Genomic DNA, 27649 nt, shown 5'->3' on the forward strand with positions numbered 1-27649 from the left:
TGTAGACACTCGAAACCAACGTCTGTATGGAATAGCGTTTATGGTACCTAGAACTTCTTTTAAATTACGGTTCAAACTATAAAGTACCTTCAAATGAAGAACAAAATCGAATTTGTAAGTACAGCGAATTTTTCAATGGGTTCTTTGCCACTTGCTAACATTTTTCTCGTTTTAAACCATCCTTGCAAAGGAAATATTTGTATTTAACTTACAACTTGAAACTTGAACTAAGTATTCAAAGTTCGCTTTTGTGTTTTATTATACTTTTTGCTTTGTATTTTTTATTGTGACCCAGGTTGAGAGTAGCATCGATCCCTTTAGTTTGGAAGCAAATTGTCACTATTATTGAGCCTCCCCTCCTCCCGCTGCTGTGTTCAGTGCCGCCGCTATTGAGCCTCCCCTCCACCCGCTGCTGTGTTCAGTGCCGCCGCTATTGAGCCTCCCCTCCACCCGCTGCTGTGTTCAGTGCCGCCGCTATTGAGCCTCCCCTCCGCTTGCAAGCTTGTCGAGGTTATGCGGCTCGTAAGTTTGGAGTGGATGCAAGTATTCAGTCGATAATACTAGAGAATTCATTAGTCAAGCATAAAAGGCAGTCTAACATGAATAAACCGTAATTTAGTAATTCTGTTTCTAGTAGCGGAAGATGAGAAACACGTAACATGATTCAGAGCTTGTGAGTTAAATTGGTAGGTTCGGCCTGTAGGTCCAACCTGTCGCAAAGATGATGCTCTTAAATGAATTGAGCCTTGGCTTATATATGTCTATATCACATATAAGTACTTCAAATTACAATTATTTCGAACACAAATGAGTATAGTATGAAGTTGAAGTGGGTTTGGAAGCTCACTTTTCCAACGTGAGCGAATCTGATTGTAGCACCGGACCTTAGCATTGAAGTTGGTATCGTGTATGTCAGAATGGAAGATGAAGTGTGTTACGTGTGTTTAAGTAAGACGGATGACGCATGCCTTTTCAATGCTGTATTCAGTGCCGCCGCTATGTCCTCTTTCTCCCGCCATGTGTTCAGTGCCGCTGCTATGTCCTCTTTCTCCCGTCATGTACCGGTATTCAGGTCCGCCTCCTCCACAGAGCCCGCCGCCAGTGTCGGGCACGCAGCTCACCATCAGCCTGGGCCATCTCAACAACGAAGACGGCGGCGGCGGCGGTAACGCAGGCGACGCAGAAGGCGGAGGCGCCATGTGGATGGGGTGCAGTGAGGCCGCTCGTCAGGAGTGGCGTGACGTGGTGTCGCAGCTCTCGAGCAACGTGACGAGAGGGCTGTCCGAGAGCGACGTGCAGCTCAGGAGGAGGACGGTCGGCTACAACCAGTTCAGCGAGACTGTCGACGAGCCGCTCTGGAAGAAATATCTCGGACAGGTGAATACCTATACCTATATCAGATCTTGTTTAAATATTGCGTACCCTATTTGCTAAGATTTCTATATTACTTTTATATTCATTATTGAATATGTGGATTTGTGCTCTGTATTTTTTTCAATTAGCTCATTGCTCGTAGTCGAGTCTAGTAGTCAATATTTAATTCACCATAATTCAGGGAACTAAATTGTGTTCGCTGTGCAGTTCAAGGAGCCGCTGATATTACTGCTGCTGGTGTCAGCGGGCGTGTCAGTGGTGATGCGTCAGCTGGACGATGCTGTCGTCATCACCCTTGCCATCATCATCGTCGCGACGGTGGCCTTCGTTCAGGAGATGCGCACCGACCGAGCCCTCGAGGAGCTCAAGAAGCAGGTATGTACGACATTCAAATGTATGAAACATACCTACATGAATGTATACATAAATTCATCCCACATACCTACATGAATGTATGTGGGACATCCAAATTGAGCGATGTCTGGGTTACGTGTGTGGGGCGACAAGGTTCGGTGCTTGAAAGATCCTGATCCTCAATCATCGCCGACATTAATGCTGAGTCGATCCATGCATCTATATCGTCATTTGCGGACAAGAATGCTGATACAAGAATGCGGACAAGAATGCATTGCAGATGAATTGACTTTCTAGAGGATTCAGGTTTTTTTTGTAAACAATATGCGACTGGGCCAGAGGGAATAAAATACAATTTAATTGCACCAAGGTGGAAGTGCTGACTGAGATAACGAGCTGGTGTAATGTTTATGATAAGGCTCTGTTACTTGAACCGTACGGCACAGAAATATTTGAGATGTAACTGGTTCGCGACCTCTCAGTAACGAAGGGACATTTAAGGACCACATCGCAGCAATAGTTGCGCGTGAAAGACAACAGATGAGTTGGATCTGGCGGAAATTTAAAACAATAGAAGCGGCGCGCCAATGATTACACTCTTCAGAGCCCTCATGTCTGGAGTACTGCTGCTAGCTGTGGATGCCGCTAAATGCGGCACTATGAGGCAATGGGAAGCCGTCCAACGGACCTTCACGTCCAGAATTAGAGAAATGAGGATCTGGACTACGGAGACAGGTTGGACTGTACTGTCTCCGTAGTCCAGTTGGAACGCTGGACTGGGACTGTCTGTACTCACTGGAGAGGAAAAGAGAGGTAGGTATATCTTACTGTTCACTTGGTAGTTGGTAACCGGACTGGCTCCTAAATTGAATTCGATGCCTCCATAATCGCGACTTTTCCAGTGAGAGGAAAGGGACAGGAGACCCCATCGAACAACCGAGCTACGTTCGAAGTTGAGACACTTCATGAGAGATCTCTTACTTGAAACCGATGTTGCTTGACCTCTGGACGATTGGAAACGTTCCTGAGCACAAACCCTGATCGTTCGCTTATTCCTCAGCAATATCAGCTAGATATGCTGCATCAGCTTGCTCAACTCAAGTCATTAATGTGCTAGTTAGTTTCGCTCTACGTTACCCCCTTCGAGGCCCAGTGGCGAGGATGTCTTGGATGTCCACGAATTTGGGATGAAGAGAGGAATATGGGCATCAAATCTTGACTTGGCCATTGGCATCTGGCTTATAAGAATTGGTATTGGCTAGCTGTCGTGCACGGGCTCGGACCTTCCATAATTGACATTATAACTCAAACACTTTTGTGTAACTAATAGGAACCCTGTTAGTATTATACTGGTAACATGACAAAATCAAGGCGAGTATTTAATTCGGGACCATTGTATGCACAATTAATGTTGATATTATGTGTTACAATAGCTATAAATGCCCCGGAAAATATCATGCATATTATTACGATAGCTATAAATGTCTCCAGAAAATATCTTGCATAGTATTATTACGATAGCTATAAATGCCCCCGGAAAATATCTAGCATAAACGTGTGTGAGGCCTCAAGGTTCAGTGCGTGGACCGAGCGAGGCGCGGGTTACGTGTGTGAGGCGACAGTTCGGTGCAGGAACGATCCTTATCCTCAATCACATCGCCGACATTAATGAAGAATCGATCCATGCATCTGTATCGTAATTTGCGGACAAGATTGCTGATGAGTATTGCCGACGAACTGACTTTCTAGAAGCTTCATGTTTTTTAGAAATAATCTGCGACTGGGTCCGATAGAATAAATTATAATTTAATTGCAGCTAGGTCTAAGTGCTGAGATAGCGAGCTGTGGTAATGTTTGGGATAAGGCTCCGCTACTTGAAACGTACGGTGCAGAAATATTTTAGATGCAACTGGCTCGCGACCTCGCAGTAACTAAGGAACATTTAAGGACCACACCACGGCAATAGTTGCGTGTGAAAGACCACAGATGGGGTGAATCTGGCGGAAATTTGAAACAAGAGAAGCGGCGCACCAAAGATTACACTCTTCAGAGCCCTCGTGTCCCCAATTCTGGAGTACTGCTGCCAGCTGTGGATGCCGCTAAATGCAATGTGCGGCAATGGGAAGCCGTCCAACGGACCTTTATGTCCAGAATTAGAGAAATGAGGACCTGGACTACCGGAACAGGTTGGAGCATCTGGGACTGTACTCACTGGAGAAGAAAAGAGAGAGGGATATCATACTGTACCATTGGTAGCTGGTAAACGGACTGGCTTCTAAATTGATTTCGATGCGTCCTTGATCGCGATATTTCATAGTGAGAGTAGAGGAGACAGGATATCCCATCGAACAACCGAGCTACGATCGAAGTTGAGACACTTCATGAGAGATCTCTTGCTTGAAACCGAGGCTGCTTGACCTCTGGACGATTGGAAACGTTTCTGAGCACAATCCCTGATCGTACGCTTATTCCTCATCAATATTAACTAGAAATAGCTGCAGCAGCTTGCTCAACTTAAGGCATTTATTTGCTAGTTGGCTACGCTCTACGATACACCTTTTCGTTGCCCAGTGGCGAGGATGTCTTGCATGTCGACGACTGGGGGGACGAAGAAATGGGTCTCAAATCTGGACCTGGGTATTAGCATCTGGCTCATAAGAAAACCCGCTAGCTGTCATGCACGGGTTTGGAACTTCATATATTGAAATTACAAGTCAATAACTTTTTTTATAACTAACAGGAACCCTGTTTAGTATTATAATGGTGATAAAATCCAGGCAAGGCTTCAATTCGAGAACGTTATATGCACAAATAATGTTGATATTATGTGTTACAATAGCTATAAATGCCCCGAAAAATATCTTGCATATTAGTACGATAGCTGTAAATGCCCTTAAAATTATCTAGCATATTATTACGCTATCTATAAATGCCCCCGGAAAATATCTAGCATATTATTACGATACCGGTAGCTATTAATGTCCCCGGAAAATATCTAGCATATTATTACGATAGCTATTAATGTCCCCGGAAAATATCTAGCATATTATTACCATAGTTATAAATGTCCGGAAAATATCTTGCATATTGTTAAACCGTGTCTTGCCCCAGGTGCCGGCGACGTGCATGTGCCTGCGTGAGGGCGCTGTACGGGAGTACCAGGCGCGGGAGCTGGTGCCTGGGGACGTGGTACACCTCGGCATAGGAGACCGCGTGCCTTCTGACGTGCGACTCTTCCAGGCCACGCAGCTCTGCGTCGACGAGAGCAGCTTCACTGGCGAGACCGAGCCTGCCCCCAAGGTGGTGTGTCTGGTGGTGCGTCTGAAGGTGGTGTGTCTGAAGGTGGTGTGTCTAGGGGGTGGTGTGTCTATAGGGTGGTGTGTCTAGAGGGTGGTGTGTCGACGAGAGCAGCTTTACTGGCGAGACCGAGCCTGCCGCCAAGGTGGTGTGTCTGGTGGTGTGTCTGAAGGTGGTGTGTCTAGGGGGGGGTGTGTCGACGAGAGCAGCTTTACTGGCGAGACCGAGCCTGCCGCCAAGGTGGTGTGTCTGGTGGTGTGTCTGGGGGTGGTGTGTCTGAAGGTGGTGTGTCTAGGGGGTGGTGTGTCGACGAGAGCAGCTTTACTGGCGAGACCGAGCCTGCCGCCAAGGTGGTGTGTCTGGTGGTGTGTCTGAAGGTGGTGTGTCTAGAGGGTGGTGTGTCGACGAGAGCAGCTTTACTGGCGAGACCGAGCCTGCCGCCAAGGTGGTGTGTCTGGTGGTGTGTCTGAAGGTGGTGTGTCTAGGGGGTGGTGTGTCGACGAGAGCAGCTTTACTGGCGAGACCGAGCCTGCCGCCAAGGTGGTGTGTCTGGTGGTGTGTCTGGGGGTGGTGTATCTGGAGGTGTGTCTAGAGGGTGGTGTGTCTAGAGGGTGGTGTGTCTAGAGGGTAGTGTATCTAGAGGGTAGTGTATCTAGAGGGTGGTGTGTCTAGAGGGTGGTGTGTCTGGAGGGTGGTGTGTCTGGAGGGTGGTGTGTCTGGAGGGTGGCTGACTATTTGTTGCATGTAAGATGTCTTAGACACTAAGCACGCAATCATTATAACATATTTTCTGCGGCAATTAATAGAACAAGTTACAATCAATTATTGTAACTTGTTCTATTAATTATTATTTTTAATTATTTTAATTATAATTATTAATTAAAATTATTTATTTTAATTATAATAATCAATTATTTATGAATTAATATAACAAATTACAATTCATAAAACAAATTAATATAAGAAATTATCTTATTAATTATCAAAGGATGCCTCGCCGTTATATTACAAAGTTTCATGTCCGCATGAGTAAGAGTAAAGGTAAGAGTAAGAATAAAAGCAAGAGTAAGAGTAAAAGCAAGAGTAAGAGTAAAAGCAAGAGTAAGAGTAAAAACAAGAGTAAGAGTAAAAGTAAGAGTAAGAGTAAAAGTATTAGTAAGAGTTGTACACTTCAGAGCGCGGAGGTGTGGTGTGGAGGAGCTGTGAACGGCACGACGGTGTGCGTGCCGGACGGCAACAGCAGCTCTAGCCTCCCCAACATTGCCTACATGGGCACCTTCGTGCGCACCGGCCGCGGCAAGGGCATCGTCATCAACACAGGTTCACTCTTTAATTACTTATTGATACGCTGTGATATGGTGCGTTATTAACCGTGAGCGCAGAGTTGTCTTAAATTTGATAAATCGTATTAAAGGGGCGTCGTCATCAACACAGGTTCACTCTTTAAATAGTTATTGATACGCCTTGTAATGGTGTGTTATTGACCGTGAGCGCAGAGTTGTCTTAAATTTGGTTAGTTATTAATACACCTTGATATGGTGCCTTATTGACCGTGAGCGCAGAGTTGTCTTAAATTTAGTTAGTTATTATTATGCCTTGATATGGTGCCTTATTGACCGTGAGCGCAGAGTTGTCTTAAATTTAGTTATTAATGCGCTGTGATATGGTGCCTTATTGACCGTGAGCGCAGAGTTGTCTTAAATTTAGTTATTAATGCGCTGTGATATGGTGCCTTATTGACCGTGAGCGCAGAGTTGTCTTAAATTTAGTTATTAATGCGCTGTGATATGGTGCCTTATTGACCGTGAGCGCAGAGTTGTCTTAAATTTAGTTATTAATGCGCTGTGATATGGTGCCTTATTGACCGTGAGCGCAGAGTTGTCTTAAATTTAATTAGTTAGTAATGCGCCTTGACATGGTGCTTTATTGACCGTGAGCGCAGAGTTGTCTTAAATTTGGTTAGTTATTAATACACCTTGATATGGTGCCTTATTGACCGTGAGCGCAGAGTTGTCTTAAATTTGATTAGTCGAAAATCGTATTAACGATCACATGTGTTGTACGTTAATTAACATTGCCTTCAACAAACTGAAAAATAACAATTATGACTTCGAATTTCTTTGTAATGATTATTGATCAGGATAACATTGGAATCGCATTAATTTACAATGTTGAAACTAACACTTTATTTGTGGCATGTTTGACAAACTGCAGCCATATGGCAGCCATGTATCACTAACTGAAGCCATATGGCAGCCATGTATCACTACTGTCTCTTATACACATCTAGATGTGTATAAGAGACAGAACTGTAGCCATATGGCAGCCATGTATCACTAACTGCAGCCATATGGCTGCCATGTATCACTAACTGTAGCCATATGGCAGCCATGTATCACTAACTGTAGCCATATGGCAGCCATGTATCACTAACTGCAGCCATATGGCGGCCATGTATCACTAACTGTAGCCATATGGCGGCCATGTATCTGTCTCTTATACACATCTAGATGTGTATAAGAGACAGGAGGGGTGGTGTGGAGGAGCTGTGAACGGCACGACGGTGGGCGTGCCAGACGGCAACAGCAGCTCTAGCCTCCCCAACATTGCCTACATGGGCACCTTCGTGCGCACCGGCCGCGGCAAGGGCATCGTCATCAACACAGGTTCACTCTTTAATTAGTTATTGATATGCCTTGATATGGTGCCTTATTGACCGTGAGCGCAGAGTTGTCTTAAATTTAGTTATTAATGCGCTGTGATATGGTGCCTTATTGACCGTGAACGCAGAGTTGTCTTCAATTTAATTAGCTAGTTAATAATATGCCTCGTCATTGTGTGTTATTGACCGTGAGCGCAGAATTGTCTTAAATTTCATGAATTGAAAATCGTATCTTTCAATCACATTTGCTGTACGTTAATTAGCATCATCTAGAACACAAATGAGAAATTACAATTACTAGGTACTTCTAATTTCTTCATAAAATTATTGATCAGGATATGATTAGAATTGCATTTAATTTAAAACATTTAAATTAATAATTGATTTGTGGCATGTTTGACTAACTGTAGCCATATGGCAGCCATGTACCACTAACTGTAGCCATATGGCAGCCATGTATCACTAACTGCAGCCATATGGCAGCCATGTATCACATAGCCATGTATCACTAACTGTAGCCATATGGCAGCCATGTATCACTAACTGTAGCCATATAACTCATGTACAGGCGAGCGCAGTCAGTTCGGCAAGCTGTTCCGCCTGATGCAGGACGAGGAGGCCCCGCGCACGCCCCTGCAGCTCAACATGGACAAGCTCGCCAAGAAGCTCTCCATATTCTCCTTCGCCTTCATCTCCGTCGTGTTCGGCCTGGGGCTGTACCAGGGCATCCCCCTACAGAAGGTGATTCATCTCAACTTAATGTTCAATATTATACAATTATATACGTTTTTTCTCCTCTTGCTCTGGAATTATATCGGAGATTTTCTGAACCTTGAATACAAAGATCTCCAATGCGGATGATAAGATTGAAGTTAAATGGTGTTTCGGAATAAAAATTTGTATGGCGAAAATTCCAGTAAAATGGACAAAAATATCAAAGAAAACATTTGGCGGCCAGCTTCATCACCAGTTCAAAAAATCAATAATACTTAATTATAGTGACAAATTTTATGCGGTAGAAATTAAAGCATAAACAGACGATTGACCCAAAAGTGAGGATTAATTAAGAATCTTTAAATAATAACAAGCCGCTAAGAACTGTGCGCGTCGTTGAAGCAAGATTTCAGCTATCATACTAAAAACTTTCTTGCCCGGCCACCGCGTTCAGCTGTGTGCCTTCACGTAACTCTTACAATATTAGTAATCCTTGCGGGAAAACTTTCTTAAGAATGTTCTTGTTGGGAGTTAGCCTTCGGAACATTTTTATTTTGAAATATGAAAATTTTCATGCCATTTTCTCAGCTATTAAACTCGTGTAAATCATCAAAAATATCATCATGTAGTCACTATTGAAGCCTGTCAACGTATCATTTCCATTGGAGATTTTAACGACATTGTTACTGCAGATCATAACGCCATTATTATTGCACATCATAATGACATTATTATTGCACATCATAACGACATTGTTATTGCAGATCTTCAACATTGCGGTATCGCTGGCGGTGGCGGCGATCCCTGAAGGTCTGCCGATCGTAGTGACGATGACGCTGTGCCTCGGCATACGGCGCATGGCGCAGCGTAGCGCCCTCGTCAAGGGCCTGCACACCGTCGAGACCCTCGGCTGCGTCACCACCATCTGCTCTGACAAGACCGGCACTCTCACCAAGGTGCGTCTTAGGTGCCAGTTGGTGGGCTCTCTCACCAAGTCTTAGGTGCCAGTTGGTGGGCTCTCTCACCAAGTCTTAGGTGCCAGTTGATGGCTCTCTCACCAAGTCTTAGGTGCCAGTTGGTGGCTCTCTCACCAAGTCTTAGGTGCCAGTTGGTGGCTCTCTCACCAAGTCTTAGGTGCCAGTTGGTGGCTCTCTCACCAAGGTGGGTCTTAGGGCGATGTCCCCACCAGTGTGGGTATGGATGCTATCACCAAGGCGGGTTGTTGTGGGTGAAGGGGAATGGTTAGTCCCATCATCGAGGTGGGTTGGGACAAGAGCGTCGCCGTTCTGGTGGATCAAGGGGTGTTGCTGTTGTAGAGATGGGTTGGAAGTGCCGTTACTATTACCAATCACCAAAATTTTTGTGGTTTTTGAGTGGTGTAGCGTTGAAGTGGGTAAAAAGGGCCGATGCCCTCGTAAATATCTTCGGGAGGAGAGCAGGTTTCTTCACCAAATTGTTTGTGTGGGGCGGTACCCTCGCGAAGGTAAATGTTGTTGTGCATTGTCTTTTATCTTACGGTATATGGTTTTATCTTACCTAGCCTAACTAGTCTGTTATCTTATGCGCGTATGTGAGCTGGGCCCATACTTTCAAAAAAAAGTTAAGAGATCGTAAGTTCATCAGCCAATCATAGACGGTCTTTCAAGCAAAATCCACCAATCATAGACAAAAAAATAGAGCGTAAGTGCTTACGTTCACTTAGCGAGTTTTGAAAGTATGGCCCCTGGTGTCGGCACCAAGACCCAAGCTTGTTGTGTGCAGAACGAGATGACGGCGACGTGGCTGTGCACCTCCGAGCGCGACGAGTGCACCTTCAGCGGCGTGGGCTACGACGTGGACAGCGGCAAGGGCCTCCACTTCACCTCAGGATACTCACAAAAGGCGAACGACGCCGTCACCAAGTTGCTCGAGACCGGTGAGCCTGGATGATGAACAGGACTAGATTTTGATGGAACAGAATCAGAATTTCACGAAACTCAGGCTAATGGCTTACCACTCTTAGGTCACTAAAGGGCTACGATAGCTGAAGTCAATTTTATTTGCTGTATTCACAGCCACTTGACTTTCTGTGTATTCACTTCACTTCACTGTATTCAACCACTTGAGGATCTGTATTTACAACAACTTGACTTTCTCAAGCAGAATAGAAATAACCATCCGGTCTTCAGCTGACACATTAACCGTGGTCATTGCTATCCACATCTGAAGGACTTGTAAATCATGTCACCGTTAGCACACAAAGTGTAGTGATACAATGAAATAGAAGCTGAAAGATTCCCTGTTGGTGACAGGCCTCCTGTGCAACAACGCTCAGCTGGTGGCGGGACAGCTACTGGGGCAGCCGACCGAGGGCGCTCTGCTGGTAGCGGCTCTCAAGGTACGTGGGCACGAGACTGGCTGCTTCATGCCTCCAACAACTGCGCTTTTTTAGCGCATTTTCTCATTTATGAAAAAAATGCACTATTGTGCTCGCCATGTCCGTCCGTCTGTCTATCCGTCTGTCTNCCTGAATTTGCTTTGGATTGCCTGAATTTGCTTTGGATTACCTGAATTTGCTTTGGATTACCTGAATTTGCTTTGGATTACCATTCATTAATCAATATATTCATAGTAAATATCTAAACTGCATTATATTTATCTGTGCGAAAATATTATGTTGTTTTTTTTTTATTCTCTACAGCACGGGCTATACAGCACCGCGGACAAATACGTGCGCCTGGAAGAAATTCCTTTCAGTTCTGACACCAAGAAAATGGCTGTTAAAGTCCAGCACAAAGAGGTGCGTCTGAAGTGTCTGCTGCATGCATGGTTTGATCGCCTGTAAGGTTATCTTGTTACGAGTTGAAATGTGCGGTAATTACGTTGATTTGATCGTTGACCAGACGTTGATTTGATCGATTCGACGGCTCTATGAACGCCACACGAAGCTGCTACTCTATACTACTAACATTCAATTTTAAAATTATTTATTCTGCTTTAGTTTAGAAGGTTGAGTTACACATGCGCTACTGTGTTATTCCTACCTATAAACTGACTACCTGACTCTTCACTAAACTTTTTACTTTATCCTTTCGTTATTTCTTCACTAATTTTTGCAATCCATCGACGCTCAATTGTCTCGGTAGTTTATTTATTTGTGGTTTCTTAAGAAATTCTTGCAATCCATCAGAACTCAATTGTCTCGGTAGATGAATTTGCTTCTGCATAAGGAGAAAAATTCTTGAGATGATAGGTAAGAAATATTCATGACAACTAAAAAAATATTTGTCAACTGATCAAAAAAAGATAATTTACAAGAACCAATCCCTCAACATTCTATTACAATACATAAAATGCCTGTACACAACAGCATCTAAATTGTGATGTTGATTAGATTCACGGTAATGCATATTACACGAGCGTTAATAAATATGTTTGTTTATTATAAGAAGAACTTAACGCCATGTTTACTGCAGACGGGCGCGCCGAGTGATGTGATTNTGATTAGATTAGCGTTCAATGCACATTTTGCACGAACGTAAATAAATATGTTTATGTATTATAAGAAGATCTTAACGCAATGTTTACTACAGACGGGCGCCGTGGAGTGGCTGGTGAAGGGCAGCGTTGAGGTGCTGATGGAGGACTGTGCTCAGTACCATCAGGGCAGCTCCAGTCTGCCGCTCTCACCCAACACTAAAGCCGCCATCATCAGCACTGCCCAGCAGCATGCGCGCCATGGTCTCAGAGGTCTGACTTCTTACTGCAGTGTAGAAAATTTGTTTACAAAAAAAAAACATTGAAAAATATATTTATTTTAAACATATCAGTCTGCCGCTCTCACCCAACACTAAAGCCGCCATCATCAGCACTGCCCAGCAGCACGCGCGCCATGGTCTCAGAGGTCAGACTGCTCTCTGCAGTGTAGAAAATTTGTTTACAAAAACATTGAAAAATATATTTATTTATTTATTTTAAACATATTTATTTAAAAGACATTATTGTTTTTTGAAAGAAATATTCATAGAAGTAATAAAATTATATCGGTTTTTAGCATTACCCGGATATTAAGCCATTATTTTTCGTGGGCATTATTTTGGAGAAATTATGGCTGAATTTTTGCGTGAACTATTTTTGCGTTTAGCCTATGAATTTAGGAGCTAAGAATTAATTAAGAATATAACTCAGTACTCACTGCAGTGAGTACTGAGTTATATTTTATGGTGGAAATTATGCGATATCTTGACATCAAGTCAGAATGAAAGGCAGACATAATTTTGAAGGCAGATATTTTTCTGGTGGAAATTATGTGTTATCTTTACATCAAGTCAGAATGAAAGGCTGACATAATTTTAAAGGCAGATAATTTTGGTGGAAACTATGTGACATTTTGACATCAAGTCGGATTGGACTATCAGACGATCATCGGTAGTCAAGTCTTGTCAAGTCTTGGCCCAAAAAGGTTTGTAACTTATAGGTACATTGAAATTCACCGGAGCAACAAGCCCAAGGGCTCAAAAGAACCTTTCAAGTTACGTTTGTTGCAAGCAAAAACTAGTGCCGCGACCCTATTAGCAGTTAGGTAATCCTGCACCATCTGCAGTTCATTTCATAATCAAACTATATAAACTAATCGAGAGACGCGCGAGGAATTTTTCTTTTCGAATCATGCTCCTCAAAAAATGTATCAATTTTTCGGCTGAATTTGCTTTAGATTACCATTCATTGATCAATATATTCATAGTAAATGGCCAAACTGCATTATATTTATTTGTTGGAAAATATTATAATGTTGTTTCTGATGCTTCCACAGCACGGGCTGTACAGCGCCGCGGACAAATACGTGCGACTGGAAGAAATTCCTTTCAGTTCAGACACCAAGAAAATGGCTGTTAAAGTCCAGCACAAAGAGGTGCGTCTGAAGTGTCTGCTGCATGCATGGTTTGATCGCCTGTAAATTTATCTTGTTATGAGTTAAAATGTGCGGTGATTATGTTGATTTGATCGTTGACCAGACGTTGATTTGATCGTTGACCAGACGTTGATTTGATCGTTGACCAGACGTTGATTTGATCGTTGACCAGACGTTGATTTAATCGACTCGACGGCTCTGTGAACACCACACGGAGCTGCTACTCTATACTTACATTCAATGTGGAAAATAATTGTTCTGCTTTAGTTTCGAAGGTTGAGTTACACATGTGCCACTGTGTTATTCCTACCTATAATCAGGGACTGACTCTGCATGAAGATGTTTATTTTATTTATTTGTTATTTCTTATGGAATTTTGGCAATCCATCGACACTCAAATGTATCGGTAGACAATTTACTTCTGCATATGAAGAAAAATATTTGAGATATTAGAGAAAAAATGTTCATTATAACTAACAAATTTTGTCAACTGATAAAAAATATAATTTACAGGAACCAATCCCTCGACTTTCCATTACCATACATGAAATGCATGTACACAAGTGCATCAAAATTGTGATTTGATTAGATTCGCGGTAATGCATGTTGCACGAACGTAAATAAATATGTTTGTGTGTTAAAAATAAGATCTTAACGCAATGTTTACTGCAGACGGGTTCCGTGTAGTGACTGGTTAAGATGTTGATTAGATTCATGTTAATGCATATTGCACGACCGTAACAAAATATGTTTTTGTATTAGAAGAAGAACTGAACGCATGAAGCCTTCGAACATCACAGGTGCGGTATATTACATCGTGGACTGTAACAACATGAAATAGTTTCCCCTATAGGCTAAAGCAATAAATTTAGAATGTAAGATATTTAAATAGGAAAACTCAAAAAGTTTGTTTATTGCAGACGGGCGCCGTGGAGTGGCTGGTGAAGGGCAGCGTCGAGTGATGTTGATTAGATTCGCCTTAATGCATATATTGCACGAACGTAAATAAATATGTTTATGTATTATAAGAAGAACTTAACGCAATGTTTACATTTTTTTTTTTTTTTTACTTGACGTTTATTTTGCTTTATTTTCCGAGACGTTATATTTTACTTTCGCAGGCGTTTTCTTTTACTTTCGGTGACGTTCTATTTTACTTTCATACACGTTTTATTTTACTTTCATTGACGTTTTATTTTTCTTTCAGAGACGTTTTATTTTGCTTTCGGAGACGTTTTTGTTTTCCTTGACGTTCACTTTGCTTTTAAATTCCTGATGAACTTGTGATATAGCAAATTAAAGATATAAGAACCTTCCCTAACTAGCAACCTCACCCACTACCTAGCCTTGATTGGCTAATGCCCATCAGCCCGCCATGCTCACATTTAAGATAATCTAATGAATAAATATCCAAATTTTACCCTTTGTCATCTACAGTCAAGGCTACTAACCACGTCGCACGAGAACGACATTTGTGACTGCGACGATTTAATTTTTGGGTTTATTTTGACCACTGTTAACGGCATTAGGCATTTTAGCCCTTTATGAGATCGTTCGACCGTCGAATAACCGTCCCTGAAAAAAATCTCTAGCAAACCAAAAGAAGAACCTTAATTTACATTGAAATAAAATTGAATTTCCAGTGAAACCTTGAAAAACCCCCTTTTAATCACCCTAGTTTTGTGACCTTCAGAAGCCATTTCTAATCATTCTAGTTCTGAATAAATCGTAAATCCTATACTTGAATATTTTTTTCAGTTGTTTGCCTGGCCCGAGGCAGCTCGCTGCAGTCGCTGGTGTACCAAGGGCTTGTGGGCATACAGGACCCCCCACGGGAGGCCGTGGCTCACGCCCTAGACGTGCTCTACAGCACAGGAGTTAACGTTAAGATGGTCACCGGCGACGCCATGGAGACCGCGTGTGCTGTCGCCAGGGCTGTTGGCATGCACGTACGTATTTAAGGCTGTGCTTGACATCACAATCATTAATGGCGATAGGAATCAACGTATAATTAATGACGATAGCAATTAACGATGTAACGCTAGAAATTAACGTATAGCTAACATTAATAACGACAGGAATTAACGTATAGAGTATACCGGTAATTAATAACTATAGGAATATTTTACTTAAAATATAAAATATCTTGAGCGCAAAGAATATTGTATTACAAACAGGGCCTTCATACTTCATCGTTGGGATGCAAATTCGGAGGATTTTCACGAAATTAATCTTGTTTTTTTTAGGTAAAGTTGTGAGCTCAACTCTTGGAAGGCAATAAGTTATCAAAAGCTTACATTTATTTATTTGCTACTGAGTTCTCTATGCCACTCGTCCCTCGCCGTTGAGAGAAGGTTTGATTGCCACGATTGTGGCTGCGTTGACGGGATATGATCTACTTAATACAGGGTGCGTACCGGTCATGGAAAACCTGGAACGTCATGGAATTTCATTTCAGGCTATGGAAAGTCATGGAATTTGCAAATAAATGAAGAAAAAAATGAATTGTTTTTCTGTGCTGCATGTGTTAACCCATTAATGCCGAGCGGTTCCATTTGGAACCAGCGTAGAAAAATGGATTCATAATTAAATTGTAAGATCAAATAAATATACAAGTGGATGGGTAGGTTTGATACACATCTTGTACATGTTTTGGCAAAGTATGGTTCTGCTGCGCCGAATACTTTCTTTTCGGTTAACATTCAAAGATTACTAGAACCAGGTCATGGAAAAGTCATGGATTTTTTTTCTGACTACCGGTACGCACCCTGTTAATAGCAGTGCCAGAGTAATATTCAATAGATAGTTTTATTTGCTTCAAACTCTGTTTATTTTCCAGGTTTCTCCAGGTGGTGTGTTCTCTGGCAACCACCTGGATAGCGTTGACGACAACCAGCTGGCGGCCATCATGCGGGAGGCTACTGTCTTCTACAGGGTCGCACCGAGACATAAGCTCCGTATTGTGAAAGTGAGTAGCAACTGTTACTGAAGTCTGTAACTTCTTTGGTCACTCTCAATAGGCTTTCATATCTTTCCATATGAGGATTTCAATAGGCAATTCCTCATATCGTCGATCAATTCCTTGTTTAACCCTCTACTGCCTGACACGAGTAACCGGAGCAATATTGTCACAAGCCTACTTCCCATAAAGGATACGTTCTAGTGAGCGCAAAATGACTTGCACTGATGGTTGCCGCCACGTATGACAACTTTAAAATGTTTTCTGCTGCGTACAAACGTCCTCAGGTTGCTAGTCGTGGCTCTGAAGCGCGCCAACATCGGCATCGCCATGGGCAAGATGGGCTCTGCGGTCAGCAAGGAGGCTGCAGACATGATCCTTAATGACGATAACTTTGCTACTATTCTGTGAGTGGTAGTGACCATCGGTTACTTATGGTTACTGGTAACCGTGCTCACGCTTGTTACCTTTCCTTTATTCGTCTTCTTATTCGTTACCGTTCCTTTATTCGTCTTCTTACCTTTTTAGCGCAATTTCTTATTTATTGAAAAAGGCGCTATTGTGCTCGCCATGTCCGTCCGCCCGTCTGTCTATCCGTCCGTCCGTGACCACGTTTTCGTCGGCGAGAAAATGCGCTCTCAGTCACTAACTGCAGTGAGTGCTCAGTTATACTTTTTATTCATCTTCTAATTCGTTACCGTTCCTTTATTCGTTTCGAGATCGCTACAAAGTTGCCACAATCCTCAGAGTGATCAAGTTGATAGTCTTCTTTACAATCTGTCTATTAACAACTGGCACTTAATTTTTATCCATTGTTCAAACTTGATGTGAACACAATATCAATTTTTATTTCCATTTTCATCAACTTATTGTCTATGAAACTCCGAATTACAAAGATATCCCTCTTTATGGGCCTTGGTATCATATTTTATTTATTTTCTTAAGAACCTTCCTCTCCACGGTTAGATAAATAGATTTTCTCCTATGATGGATCATCGCCTTATTAATGGCATTTGCACTTGTCATATCGAAAGTTTCGTATCGCGTTTTACACTGCTCCGCAACAAAGAATATGGCGTTACAGGGCCGCTATAGAAGATTTTAATGTCGAAAGTTTCGTATCGCGTTTTGCACTGCCTTGCAACAAAGAATATGACGTTACAGGGCCGCCATAGAAGATTTTAATGTCGAAAGTTTCGTATCGCATTTTACACTGCCCTGCAACATAGAATATGGCGTTACAGGGCCGCTATAGAAGATTTTAATGTCGAAAGTTTCGTATCGCATTTTACACTGCCCTGCAACAAATAATATGGTGTTACAGGGCCACCATAGAAGATTTTAATGTCGAAAGTTTCGTATCGCATTTTACACTGCCCTGCAACAAAGAATATGACGTTACAGAGCCGCCATAGAAGAAGGCAAGTGCATCTTCCACAACATCAGCAACTTCGTTCAGTTCCAAGTGAGCACCAGCATCGTGGCGCTGAGCCTCATCGCCCTCTCCACCCTCTTCGGCCTCCCCAGCCCTCTCAACCCCATGCAGGTGAGGCCATTACGTATTTCTTACCTTTCCTTTCTTTTTTCCCATTGTTTTTCTGTACCGTAAAATGGGGTAACTTAGACCACTTTTTTTTGATAAATGATGCCATTTTTTTACTAGCTAAATTAAACTTGAAATGAAACATGCAAAATACCGTACTTCACATGAATATTTATACGTTTATATAAAAATTGTTGGTACAATATATACATATAACATACAGAGGTTAGACAAAATAATTTTAACAGCCGTGGTCTTTGGATTGTCCCTCACAATTCGATTTAGTTAACGTCGGTCTTTCTCAGACAACTTCGACTTTCGGCCAGACCTGTGCTGTGCTAAGGACGTTTCTCCTTCTCTTTTAAAAGCAGTCATCAATTTCGAGACAGTACCTCTAGAAACGTCAGGCATTCCTGAAGTTTCTGTTACACTAGCACCTGTTTGGTGCTACAACACCAACAATTTGGCCTCTTTGAAAGCCAAAGAGGTTTGCCATTTATAGGTTAGGTGATAGACACAAAAATTTACGAAAAAAACATCTGTGCAATGATAAAATATCAATTAGCTGCAAGAATAAACAATAAAACATAAAAATATGTTGCGTTTTCATTGTTTAAAACATGTTAAAAAATAACGATGTTTAAGGCTATTTAAAATTCTCATGCAGAAATAACAATATAGTTCCGGAAACTACATGTAAAAAAGTTTTACGTAAATGTAATTTTTAATTTCATCATGATAGATTTCGTTTTTCAGTGTTAACTTCGTGTATGTTTTAAGTGAGAAGTCTAAATTTTACTGTAATCTTATGGTTATTTTCATGGTTATTTTTTTACGTATATGTAATTTTAAATTTCACCGGTGACAGATTTCGTTTTTCAGTGTTAACTTCGTTTGTTTGTTAGTTGAAACGTCGTAAGTCGTCGTAGTCGTAAGTTTGTTAGTGAAACGTATAAATTTTCCTATAATCTTATGGTTATTTTCATGGTTATTTATCACCTCATTTACGTATATTCTGAAGACTGCAGTGCGATTAGTTCTAATATTTCTGTTCGTCAGATCCTGCTGATCAATGTGATCATGGACGGACCGCCGGCACTGACGCTGGGGATGGAGCTCATTGATGCGGACATCGCCAGGCAGCCGCCCCGCGACACTAGCAAGGACCTCATCACCCCGACTCTCATCCGCAACTGCGTCATCTCTGCCGTCGTCATCATCATCGGCACGCTATGGGTCTTCAGGTCATACGTTCTCCTACGTGTTCGTGTTTATGGCTTATCGTGAATACCATGACGTGTTTTATGGCTTATCGTGAATACCATGACATCATCATCGGCACGCTATGGGTCTTCAGGTCATACATTCTGCTACGTGTTCGTGTTTATGGCTTAACGTGAATACCATGACATCGTTGGCACGCTATGGGTCTTCAGGTCATACATTCTCCTACGTGTTCGTGTTTATAGCTTATCGTGAATACCATGACATCGTTGGCAGGCTATGGGTCTTCAGGTCATACATTCTCCTACGTGTTCGTGTTTATGGCTTATCGTGAATACCATGACATCATCATCGGCACGCTATGGGTCTTCAGGTCATACATTCTCCAACGTGTTCGTGTTTATAGCTTATCGTGAAAACCATGAGGATTTCAGAGTTAAAGCAGAAGTCATAAGGCCAAATTATTTTTCAATGATTGGCGAAATTAATTCTTTTGGAAGTAATTTCTACCAAAGATATTACTTATTGCAAATTCTATTCGTATCTTAATATTCTCCTATTGTGTGCACCATTAGGCCAAGTTTTACTGTTGCCTCAACTGCAGTATTTGATCTTGCAGGTCCGAGATGCTGGACGGGGTCGTGACGGCACGAGACACGACCATGACCTTCTCATGCTTCGTGCTCTTCGACATGTTCAATGCGATGTCAATTTCCTTCTCTGCTTAGTTATTTCCTACGCATTTATTAGTTCTTAGTCGCGCCTTAGTGTTCTGTGGTAAGCTAAGCCTTTAGTAGCTTCATATAGTAGTCGAGAACAGAGCTTAGTAGGGAGGTATACAAGCACGTATAAAACATATTCGTTTTCTCTCTGTTATTTAAAGTTACGTTTTTTCTATGCCGTGTCAATCTGATTATTAAATGTTTTCATATTTCCATCCACTTGCTCTAGGTTTAACTTTTCTATCTGCTTGAGTTTGTTCGCATTATTTTAAGTTAATGAATAATTCAATTGATATTATGTATGTAGCCGCTACGATTTGATGCAATAGTTTGTGTGGTTAATTAGTTTCCTTAACGATGTAATTGTCAACACGATGTATGCAATTGTATGTATCTTCTGCCTGCACTGTATGTATCTTCTGCCAGCACTGTATGTATCTTCTGCCTGCACTGTATGTATCTTCTGCCTGCACTGTATGTAGCTCGTATATTTTGTTTGTCTATATTGCGCTATAGGTTTTATTATGCATTAATGACGGCATTAACCATGAATTCTTAGTGCAATTCCAATTTTTATTGTAAATAATTTAAGCTAAAATTCATTGTGTCATCATTTTTTTCAAACATTTTTTTTAAAAAACACGTGCAATGATTATCTTAACGTGTAATACTTTTCACAGAAGGAACATTTTATTTTTGTTTCGATACCGAAATTTGCGATGTTCTTTGAAATATTCACGAATGGGAATTGGTCCAAATAAATAGCGATGTAATATGTGACCTTGTGTGTGTCATCTTGACTCAGTTTTGTGAGGCTAAGTGATAATAGACCATCTTAGTCATCAAAGATTAATACTTACTCATATTTTACTGAAAAAAATTATTCACTGCCCAACACAATATAATATAACCATACTGAGAAAAATGAACGGGTCACGTTGTCTAAATAGTGACACACTTGCAGCGGGTAGCACTGATACGTCCTTTTACCGAGCCAAACTGGGTTAAATTGACCCATATAAAAGCGAAAGTTCATCGCTATTATGGATAGCGTCTCATTAATTACTCTGAGGGCTCAATTTACAACGACTATACCGCGTGCAACCTCAAGTCTTGTGCGGTATACCAAATGTAATGCAATCAGTATCATATATCAGCAATCAGTATCATATATCAGCATTCAGTATCATATATCAGCAATCAGTATCATATATCAGCATTCAGTATCATATATCAGCAATCAGTATCATATATCAACGATTAATATGCAGTATTAGTGGGAGTTACTCCAAGAGTTACTCTGTCGCATGAGAAGTACTAAGTTATTACTTACCTTGATCACATTTCCCTCATTTTTTTATATAATTTGAATCTTGAGGCGTTCTTGGTTATTAATTACCCAATTAATATGGATATTAATTATCAAATTATTCGTATGAATTATTTCCAATTATTCAATTTTAATTAACATTGAGAATATCCCAGAATAATTAGCGAAATGACGGTAGATATTTTTATTTCGATGCACAAGGTTAAGATCCTCAGCTATCTTTAATCGTGTTGACTCTTGGAAATAATCGTGACGACGTTTTCAGGAAGTTATGGCTAAAACAACATTATTTATGTTTAAATTTTATAGCAAATTGCTGTTCACTGTAATATTGGTCACTCTGCGTTTAGTTTACGAAACATTATACTAGGAGCTTTCACGCGTTTTTCAAAAAAAATCATTGCAATGATTTTTTATGCTTCGTTTTCTGAATGATTCAGGGCAAGTAACAATTGATGTACAATTGACTGGTTATACATGTACAGAATGAAATTTCTAATTTTAATAAGCTTTGGTTACAAATGATGAGAAGAGGTAAGCGAATAATGACATTGAATAAATGTTGTGGCGTTTCATGCAAAGTGTTCCTAATGATTGTCAACGATCGTTAACGTTTATGTTGTCTAATTCATGAATAAACACCCCCACATTGTATTAGCTCCGTTGCTGTTATAATAGACCATATCGCTGCCTCATGTTAATTACTTAATCCGATCCTTAATATTATAGCTAACAAATCGTGTCTTGTTGTCATTGTTCTCAGCTTTAGGCAGATTGTTATCCTCGCGCTCCCTTGCGAGGATAACAATGCACTGTTCTCTCGCCTTCAGTGTAATTCTCTGACGTTCCATCTATGCACAAGTATTAATTTTAGACATGAATATTTTTAATTTTGATGCCAACGAACGATATCTATGTATTTTATTAAATTTTTGTAAAAATGAAGAAATTCTTCCATAATTTGTGATGGAATTGGCAGCAATGGGTACATATTGGTGAAATTCGTTGAGAATTATCAGCTAGAAGTTGACATTATATCTCTGCTCTTTATACATTTTGATCAGAAACTACACTTTATGATCGCTTTAGCATGCCTGCGTTAGGTACTTATCAGGCATTATTAATGTATTTTATTATGACCTAATTTAAATGTCAAATCTCATCCTTTCAGCCGCATCGCTTCGTTATGTAGAGTTACTTCCACGGTGCACGACTTACCGCGCTACGCAAACTCAAGTGCATGATTGTATTTCATTGTGTATGATTGTGTTCTTGATTGTATTTCATTATTTCTTACTGTATATTTCAACGGATATTTTTATCAGTCTTGTTGAGTCTTGTTCTAGGCTGCGCTGCCAGCATTGAGTGTCGCTTAATCGTTGTTTCAGTTGAAGATTTCTTGCGAACGGCAACGCTCTGCGTTTCAGCGTAACCCGTCTCCAATAGGCTCTGTTTAAATGAAGGTATTATTTTAAAACTACTTATTTACTATATATTAGTTACATTGGACATAGTAATGCTAGAAATCTTCACTCAGCATAAAGATTAGAGACATATGAAGATATATTCTTTTTAATACATATGTTGAAGAAAGCCTGTCTAATTAAACTGAAGAAGTTTGATTTCGAGCTCCACTACCACAGAAACGAACAAAATGTTTATATCTTCATAGTGCGGACAATTATAGTGACGCTGCTATGGTTACTAGCGCGACTAAGTGTTAATGTTTGGACTTGCGTTGTACGAATCCTTGATATCCTCTCTCATGAAAAATTACAGCAGTATTGCACATTTTATCTAAATTACTTCTTTCTTTCATGTTCTGCTAGGAAGAAATTTTATTTGTACAAAAAAAAAAAATACTACATTATTGAAGAGTAAGTGTGTATAATTGATTCAGAAGATCAATTCTAGTGAACGTAGTGTAAAGATACATTGAAACTAGGAATAATTATTGTTTAATATGGAAAATGTAATGAATGTACCCAGCTAATGTATCAGGTATAATGTTTATTTAAGTGAATTATTTATTTTGATTGTTGATTAGGGGCATAATTCGGGGAGAATTATTGTGTTCAATTCATTTTATTTGTTGCTATTCGTAAGGATCAGATTTTTGTCGCGGTTCTGAGATCATGACTTAACCCTCTACCGCCGTATATCACTCTCCGGGAACATAACTTTCAACTTAAATTATACGTAAACTATTGAGTGTAGTAACCTGAGGACGTTTGTACGCAACAGAGAACATTTTAACCCTCTACCGCCGTATGTCACAGTCCGGGAACATAACTTTCAGCTTAAATTATACGTAAACTATTGAGTGTAGCAACCTGAGGACGTTTGTACGCAACAGAGAACATTTTAAAGTTGTCGTACGTGGCGGCAAATTATACGTAAACTATTGAGTGTAGCAACCTGAGGACGTTTGTACGCAACAGAGAACATTTTAAAGTTGTCGTACGTGGCGGCAAATTATACGTAAACTATTGAGTGTAGCAACCTGAGGACGTTTGTACGCAACAGAGAACATTATTAAATTGTTGTACGTGGCGGCAACCATCAGTGCAAGTCATTTTGCGCTCACTAGAACGTATCCTTTTAGGGAAGTAGGCTTGTGACAATATTGCTCCGGTTACTCATGTGAGGCGGCAGTGGGTTGAATCTGTGCGTGTCTCCTCTTCAGTAATATTGATATTTATGATTTCAATTTTCTCATTTGTCCATAACTTGCATCGGGCCTCACTCCTATTGCAAGTTTCTCTTTACATTATTATTTATTAACATTAATGTCCTCACTTTACTTAATGCATGTGCTAGATCAGGCCACTGTTTTTCATTTCACTAGTTTTAGTTCAATCATTCCATTGAACCTTGATATTGATTTCATTAATATTGTTTAATACCTAAACTATTTGACTACGTCGGCCCAAGCATGTGTCGTTCAGTGACGTTATCGAGATTTGCATATAGCGGTTATATTGTAGCGGTTATTAGGAGAACAACTCTCAATTAAATCTTGAATGTTGCAGGTATAGAGCCTTCAGAGCACTAGGCGCTGAACTCAATGCAAGAGACATCATCGTCTCTGTAAAGCCGCTGAAGTTGCAAAAAATTTGGAACACTGGCAAAATTTTACAACCACTAGAAATACCCATTCTGATATTAATGTTAATGTTCATCGCCGAAATATCAACTTAAAGTATTCAAAACTTAACTGAAGATGCATACATATTTTTTTCTAGTTGAAGTGAAGACGCCTTAGTAAGGATCAATTAATAATTTTCTATTTGAATTTTAAACATCAAAATATTAAATTCTCCAATTACCTGCGTTTGATGTGTTTTCTTCCTTCTTCATTGTTTTAGGCCTTAAAAGTTCGGTTAAACTTTCGTGAGCAGCCCAAAAATATTTTCAAAAACTGAAGTAAAAAAAAACAGAGTTGGACTTACGCGTCCATGAACAGCGTACCTAGTGGTACATATGTGCACCAACGCGTCCATGAACAGCGTACCTAGTGGTACATATGTGTACCAACGCGTCCATGAACAGCTAGTGGTACATATGTGTACCAACGCGGCCATGAACAGCGCATAGTGGTACACCAACGCGTCCATGAACAGCGTACCTAGTGGTACATATGTGTACCAACGCGTCCATGAACAGCGTACCTAGTGGTACATATGCGCACCAACGCGCCCATGAACAGCGTACCTAGTGGTACATATGTGCACCAACGCGTCCATGAACAGCGTACCTAGTGGTACATATGTGTACCAACACGTCCATGAACAACGTACCTAGTGGTACATATGTGTACCAACGCGGCCATGAACAGCGCATAGTGGTACATATGTGTACCAACGCGTCCATGAACAGCGTACTTAGTGGTACATATGTGTACCGACGCGTTCATGAACAGCGTACCTAGTGATACATATTTATTCTAATGTGTAGTCAACATTTAAAGCGGCCTATTAAATGCTATGCTGTTCAGATCCACACCTTTTATACAACTTTTTTCTTACAAGCTCCAACATTTGAAGAACAAACTAAAGTCCTGAAGAACGTTGCGCAAATTCGTCTGTACTAAAATTAATTTGAAAACCACTTGTGGTCTTTTCTTTCTAGCTCGTCGGATGAGCGACGGTGTCCACCAATCTGGTCAAGTGACCTGATTGGTGGAAAATTCTTTACGATATTTATAAAGATCGCGATAGGGTCAGCAATTACCGATAAATGTATAGTTTTTTGATGTTTTTTTTTAGACAAACGCTATGCAAGATGCCAGCATTCCATCGAGACATATGATTTAAATGGAAATTGTAGTTAAATCATCGACAGTTATGATCGGGTTCAAAAGGCCGGATTCCTTGTGGAATTAACAGTACAAGAATCGGCAACAGGTCATGGGCCGATTTCGTCAGTGCCGACACTTCTATTCTATTCTAATTGTTGATGCGACCAGCTTTTCGCGTAACCCGAATCTCCTGGGACAGATCTACTTGAAAATTTATTATTTGTCTGTCCTTCCGTTGATATATATAAGTACTTTAGACGGTTAGACCATGGCTGAATTAATATATAATTCAACAATGCTTTAGACTGCAATCTAGCGGCAGAGCTAGAACACTTACTTAGATCATCGTTTCGAACGACCATCTCCATAAACTGCCTCTGAGCAAATAAGTTGCACGAGGCTCTCAACTGCCGGTCGGTTGGTGTGCATCGCGTCACCGATGTCATTCGTGTGAGCCACACATCGTCTTATTTTTATGCTCATTTACGAAGTGTCTACACTTACAAGTAATAAACTTCACTAATAAGTCATTTCTTTTAAATATTATTATTTATTGTTGTAATTCGGCATAAAATATTATCTCCTCAATATATGGCACAAATTTGCTCCTAANCTTTGACCCTATCAGTCATTGTTGGCTGACGTCTTTGACCCTATCAGTCATTGTTGGCTGACGTCTTTGACCCTATCAGTCATTGTTGGCTGACGTCTTTGACCCTATCAGTCATTGTTGGCTGACGTCTTTGACCCTATCAGTCATTGTTGGCTGACGTCTTTGACCCTGTCTCTTATACACATCTAGATGTGTATAAGAGACAGGCTATGGGTCTTCAGGTCATACATTCTCCTACGTGTTCGTGTTTATAGCTTATCGTGAATACCATGACATCGTTGGCAGGCTATGGGTCTTCAGGTCATACATTCTCCAACGTGTTCGTGTTTATGGCTTATCGTGAATACCATGACATCATCATCGGCACGCTATGGGTCTTCAGGTCATACATTCTCCAACGTGTTCGTGTTTATAGCTTATCGTGAAAACCATGAGGATTTCAGAGTTAAAGCAGAAGTCATAAGGCCAAATTATTTTTCAATGATTGGCGAAATTAATTCTTTTGGAAGTAATTTCTACCAAAGATATTACTTATTGCAAATTCTATTCGTATCTTAATATTCTCCTATTGTGTGCACCATTAGGCCAAGTTTTACTGTTGCCTCAACTGCAGTATTTGATCTTGCAGGTCCGAGATGCTGGACGGGGTCGTGACGGCACGAGACACGACCATGACCTTCTCATGCTTCGTGCTCTTCGACATGTTCAATGCGATGTCGTGTCGCAGCGCCACGAAGAGCATCTTCGAGCTGGGCTTCTTATCCAACTGGTATCTGTTCATCGCCCTCTCTGCTACCCTGGCTTGTCTGCAAGCCGTCGTATATCTGCCTTTCCTGCAATGGATATTCCAGACCGAGGCGCTGCACTTGTCCGACTGGCTGTACTTGGTATGCCTTACCTCGTCCGTGCTCATCGTGAGCGAAGTGCGCAAGATGCTCGACAAAATTACTAACTCGCGCTTTAGAAAATCCGTGAGCAGAAGCAGTAAAGGATTAGGTTACATAGGCTTGCCGAGGCTGGCTGCTAACGCAAGCAAGAGTAAGGAGGCGTTACTTTACGGACTTGAAAACGTCTAGAAGTAACGAATATGTGTATAGTTTTCTATTTTAGTGACGAATTCAATGTGCGTATTTATAAGGAAATTTGATTCCTTGTCTCAAAATTTAACATAGAATTAGATCCCTTGCGCAGCGGAATGATTACATTTTATACAACTTGTACCAGAATTCTGCAGTAATGTGGTAATGGCAAATCTAAACATCTGTCGATTGGATTAACCGGAAAATTGCAACAGATTTTTATTCCCAATAAGAATTAAAGGAAATCATATATGCAGCCATAGAATGTAAGTTACCTGGCAGTTAAATGTGTAATTTTGTTGAAACTTTTTATCAGTATAAGCCTATTGTCCGAACAATTTTTTTTTTCAAAATGAACTTTTCCGTCACAGCGAGTGAATTGCTGTTATTTTTCTATATATGTGCAATAATTCCTTTAAATAGGAATCAGTCATTGCATTTCTGTCGTCAAGCTCGTGACTATCGTGTGAACCTTACACGGTAAAACATGAAAAATTTCCTTCTCTGCTTAGTTATTTCCTACGCATTTATTAGTTCTTAGTCGCGCCTTAGTGTTCTGTGGTAAGCTAAGCCTTTAGTAGCTTCAT

The 27649-nt window shown here is 40.8% G+C and overlaps 1 protein-coding gene across 1 annotated transcript; it reads left to right on the forward strand.

The window, feature by feature from the left end:
• On the forward strand, positions 1-27450 carry LOC108672555 (calcium-transporting ATPase type 2C member 1). Its single transcript, XM_047882737.1, is given in 17 exon segments — positions 1-114; positions 1090-1377; positions 1582-1749; positions 4840-5035; positions 7572-7691; positions 8256-8428; positions 9166-9357; positions 10163-10316; positions 10693-10778; positions 11082-11180; positions 11974-12130; positions 15051-15241; positions 16132-16286; positions 16539-16658; positions 17656-17797; positions 18854-19038; positions 26612-27450. Coding segments are annotated over 17 exon segments (2895 nt in total). The 5' UTR covers positions 1-93; the 3' UTR covers positions 27060-27450.
• The last annotated feature ends 199 nt before the right edge of the window (positions 27451-27649 follow it).

The sequence above is a fragment of the Hyalella azteca genome, unplaced genomic scaffold, assembly GCF_000764305.2.
Source record: "Hyalella azteca isolate HAZT.00-mixed unplaced genomic scaffold, Hazt_2.0.2 contig11190, whole genome shotgun sequence".
Lineage (NCBI taxonomy): Eukaryota > Metazoa > Arthropoda > Malacostraca > Amphipoda > Hyalellidae > Hyalella > Hyalella azteca.